General features: G+C 47.9%; 1 protein-coding gene across 1 annotated transcript; it reads right to left on the reverse strand.

Moving 5' to 3' along the window:
- Nucleotides 1-365: 365 nt before the first annotated feature.
- LOC147709331 (uncharacterized) lies at nucleotides 366-3344 on the reverse strand. The gene is made up of 2 exons (XM_086925465.1): nucleotides 2707-3344; nucleotides 366-911 (listed from the first exon to the last, which is right to left on the reverse strand). The coding sequence occupies exons 1-2, from the start codon at nucleotides 2855-2857 to the stop codon at nucleotides 514-516; spliced, it is 549 nt and encodes a 182-aa protein (XP_086781591.1). The 5' UTR covers nucleotides 2858-3344; the 3' UTR covers nucleotides 366-513.
- Nucleotides 3345-4824: the final 1480 nt, after the last annotated feature.

Genomic DNA, 4824 nt, shown 5'->3' on the forward strand with positions numbered 1-4824 from the left:
ACACCACTACTACCACCGCTATGAGGAAATTTTATCCGACCAAGATTGCCAACGTTATTCGGTGTTTCCCGTGGAGCCAGCCCTGGGCCTAGCCCTACTTTCAAACACAAATTACAGGTAAGATAAGCGTTTGGTGGTTTGGGGGTATAATGGAGTATTAGTACGAGAGACGAGAGCCTGAAGGTAGTACTACTAAAGTCCTAGGACTCTTGGATTCACTTCACTTAGTCTGTGAGAGGCACTTAGTGTTGAAAACATTTGGGCATTTACACTTAAAGGAAGAAAATGGAACTAAACTTTCAGGAAAACAGTCAACGTTAAACCCCCACCCACCAGGCAAGCAGTAAAAAACAGGTATGCTCAGATAAAGTTTGAAAAAGTATATTTATATCCCTAACAAAATAATCTCCCGCAAGACCCTCCCTAACCCCAACGATTGTCCTTCAAAAGTCCCCAAAAACCCAACTCCCAATTCCCACCCCCCAAAAGTCTCTAAAAAAGGGGCAAGGGACACTAGGGGTGGATGCTGTTCACTTTTTGGGCCAGGGCATCATGCTCCTCGCGGAGCAAGGCGAGCTCCTGCTGAAGGCGGGACACCATCAGGGTGGTGCGGCGCAGGCGTGCCTTCACTGCCTTGCAGGTGCAAGGCCTGTGAGAAGCAGCTGTTGGCCTTGCTGCTCGGCGGTGGCGTTTGCCTTTGGCAGCCCGGCTCAGTCTCGGTGGACCACTGTGCTGGGTCACGGTGGCAGCCGGTGAGGCCACGGAGGACGACGTTGTCGTTGTTGTCGACCGCACACTTTCCACGTCCTCCAGGGCCACCAGCCGCCGATATTCCGCAACAGTGGCCTCGATTCTCCGTTGCCGGGCCGCTCTAGCCAGCTCCTTCCTCCTTGTTCGTTTGGAAGGAGAACCTATATGAAGAAAGAAAGACATAGTCTGTAACCAATGCTCTTTAAGATTAACTCAATCATTCAGCAGAAATGTGTGCTGCAGTACAACTAGCAACTTGCAAGCGCATTACATAACTATTGAGGCCAGTATCTATCTAACCTCACACTTCTTCATCCTTGCTCTAACATTAGTGGGAGTTTAAGGAACAAATTCTATGAGCACTGTGGACTTCCATTGGAGTCGACTATGAAAGTACACCAGTCTTATTCTTCTTCTTGTCTCTTGTTTTGGAAAATTGGTACGTTATTTTCTGCAAGCCGGCATAATGCCAGCGCGGTAAACTTGCACCCGAGAAAAAGAGACGCACGCCATGAGGAGTGACCTAGACTTGCGTTGCCGTTGCGTTACTGTACCCGTCCAGTACATGCAGGTGGTGAATCTCTTACTTTTCTATTACGGGTGGCACTGAGAATACTCTGTTACAACTCAAGGGCTACTGCTTAATTAATTTAACTTTCACCCTACAGTGGAAATGAGTACTAGAAATGGAAAATTGAAGAAGATAAATAATCTGATTATCTATCACTTCACATGGGATGTTTTTGCTTATATATGGGATGACTTTAGGTGCTTTGCTTTTTATTGAGTGACAGGCAGTGATACATCCACACATGAATGACTGAGTACTACTAAACTTATTAAGAGAGGTAGGGAGTGGCCACCATAATAACCGGATCTATGCAGTGCTTGCAATACAAACTACTGCTACTATTTATGGTAGTATTTGGACAAAATTAAAAGTTCTTTTCCTTGCCTTTCCTACACTGGAACGGACGTGCGGGTGCAGTGTTAGTGTTACATGCTCTTCAAAGTTACACTTACTTCATCCACTGACCGTCTACTCTCTCTAGATCATGGGTACTCACAAACTTTCTCTCAGGGGCTACATTTACAGTGTAGTTTGGGGCCGAGGGCCGCACTGGTGGGGGCGGAGTCAGAGGGGGCGGGGCTAAAGCAAAACGATAACTTGTGACCATGAGGTTGCACACAGGTCCCTGCAGCAGATGCCCTCATCCACTGAGCCACCAGACCCAGCATTTACATACATCTCTCTCCCTCCTGCTGTCCCTCCTGCCCTCCCTCCATCTCTCTCTCCCTCCTGCCCTCCCTCTCCCTCTGTCATCTCACTGTGTGTGTGTCTATCTGTGTCAGCCTTCAGCCCGGGTTGAGACCGCTTCCTCAACGCGCACACACAGACAACAACACCAAAGTACTTAACAGGTCTTTAAAAGACCATTAACATATTATTGAGGCTTTGTTTGTTTTAGCGCCCCTGCTTCTCCACCCTGACAATCACTGCTTGCCCGGCCCCACAGAGCAGAGGCTTAGTTCTATTTCACCTCTTTGTGGCCTTGCATCTCCACTCTGCTCTGTGGGGGCCGGGGGAGCAGTGATTGTCAGAGTGGAGATGCAGGGGCGCTAACAGGTGAAATACAAAAAAGCCTCTGCTCTGTGGGGGCCGGGGGAGCAGTGATTGTCTGCAAGGTCAGCGCACCGCCAACGAAGGCTTGCCGGGCCACCACCGGCCCGCGGGCCGTACTAGGAGTACCCCTGCTCTAGATACACATATGCTATCTAAGAGTCAGATAGTAGCATGATCCAGGTATATGGACACATACAGTTTCTGTGTCACCCACCCAGGCTGTTGTCCTTCCACCCATCATTGCTTCATCATTCACCCAGCCATGCATCTCATATTCTTGCCTTCCCAGCTAGTCTTCAATCTCAATAAGTAAGGAATATATAAGAGCTTACCTCTGGCCGCCACCACCACCGTCTCAACTCTCACAGCTGCCGCCGCCGCCTCCTCCCCTGAAGCATCGCCCGATTCGCCCTCCGCCTCGGTGTCGAGCACCACCACCTCCACACTGGCCCCGCCACCAGATGTTCCACCTACAAAGTACATTTAAGAATGTTAGAATAAAGCAGTCACTAGTATTTGGTCTAGGAATGAAGACATGTGAAAACAATGTAATTTGTGACTGTCGTTAAAGTTAAAAAAAAAATGTCCCTTTTTCCAGGGAAGGTTGTCTTGCTGCACTTTTTGGCACAACTGATGAAGGCTGTTTTTTTAACACGCACCATTTTTCTCCACACAGACAGAAGATGGACTTCTAACAACAAGATCAAGTTGAAACCAGGTGAGAGCTCGGCTCGACCACAAGAAATGTCTTCAATTAATCGTCAGCACTAACCACTTTTCCATTATCAGTTAAACGTTTAGTTTTATTATGACTTCATTTTAATAAATGTGTTTACTTTTAATAAAGCTTTTAAACTTAAATACAATCTGTGTTTTTTGGTCCAGACTAGAGTGACTGAGCGAAAGGTTTTGCAATTTTTGCAAGCATGAGTCCAGATAGAACACTTCAAAAGACATTATGGACAATCCCAGAGGACTGCACTAAGTTGATAGAGCTATTGCTGACTAGAATCATGGGAGTTTCGCCAACCGTGCAATCTTAGTTAGCTACACAGACAGACTAATAAGAATAATCTAGTAATACCACAGGGAGTCATAGTAGAGGCAGGATAAGAATTTAGATACAGTCTACAAGAAGAGCAAAGACAATTTTGAAAAAAGTCAAATGAGGAACGCTAGGAAAAATAGGTACTAGTCTAAAATGAAAACTTACTGGGGCCAGCAGAGGAGCCCTCGCCTGCCCGATCCTGGCCCTGTTGATGAACAGCATCCGCCGCCTGCTGCTCCTGTGTCCTCCTCTCGCCCCTGGGGGGAGCTGACGTACAACATGAAAGAAAGAACAGAAAACATGGATGATTGTTGCTTGTCAATGTCAACCAAATCAAACTTTCAAAAGAACAATAACAAAATATTTCTGCGAAATTATATTGATTATGGTTACTTTTCATTTATATGCGGACCTGTGACTTCGAAAGTCACGTAACTCACTAAACAAAGTACTGAAACGTTCACCTAGGACTGGCAGGCAGCAGTCCGCAGGCAAGACGCAAAGTGACAGACAAACTCCATTGTGATTTCAGTCAGATCAGTGACAACACTAACAGTTGCCTGCTACATTACCAGTCATTTAAATATTCAAACTATCAATCCACCGCCACTATTTTTCTTATTGTCAGGGTTACAAAGGAAGGGGCAGATTTAAGCCCTTGCGGCTCTTTTGCGCCGTTCTTGCGTGACTTTTGTGACGCAGCAGCTAAACAAAAAAGGGCGCCATGGTGCGGCGTATAATATTATAACAACGTGACGCATTTGGGAGATGCATCCCGTTATAAAGCCCTGCGCCATCAGGGGGCGTTCCGGCGCAAGGGAGGGCATTCCTGCGCTGGAACACATCCTAATAGTGGCTGAGGGAAATCTACAAAATATCAATCAGTCACCTTTAGGACAATGATGCGTCACACAAACCCTGCACCTGCTTGAAGCAGACGTACGGCTTGACCCAGCATTGGGGAGATAGGGTACCCCAGAGCATTGATGGAGCTGCGCCATCGTTGCGACGCAACTCCAGCAGTAAAGCTTCGGTGACGTTTTGGGCCCATGGGGCGCCGCCGCCGCATTGCAAATACGGCGCACCATGTTTGGTGGTGGTAGCGGGCCGCACAATTAATGGCGCATCCCTGCTACTTTGCAGGGATGCGACGGTAATTGCAATTCTGCCCCTTAGGGGCATACTTACTTACGCGTTCTGGCGCATCTCCAGAGATGCGCCAGATCAAATGCGTCACGCAAAACTACCCTTGCGACACGGCAGATGTGCCTCATTTACAATGCGGCGCGCCCTGGCGCAAGGGTAGGCACTTGCGTGACGCATCTCGTCACGTAAGAGCGGCGCATCGCTGGAGTCACGTCGCCAACGCAATGCAACTCCAGTAATGCTCAGGGCCACCCAA

This window comes from Lissotriton vulgaris, chromosome 6, assembly GCF_964263255.1.
Source record: "Lissotriton vulgaris chromosome 6, aLisVul1.2, whole genome shotgun sequence".
NCBI lineage: Eukaryota > Metazoa > Chordata > Amphibia > Caudata > Salamandridae > Lissotriton > Lissotriton vulgaris.

What these genes read in the sequence shown, in the direction of transcription:
- LOC147709331 (XM_086925465.1), bottom strand. Translation starts at nt 2,857, where the DNA reads ATGTACTTTGTAGGTGGAACATCTGGTGGCGGGGCCAGTGTGGAGGTG. An exon ending in GGTGGTGGTGGCGGCCAGAG is followed by an intron (nt 912 to 2,706) that starts GTAAGCTCTTAT and finishes TTCTTCATATAG; the next exon opens with GTTCTCCTTCCAAACGAACA.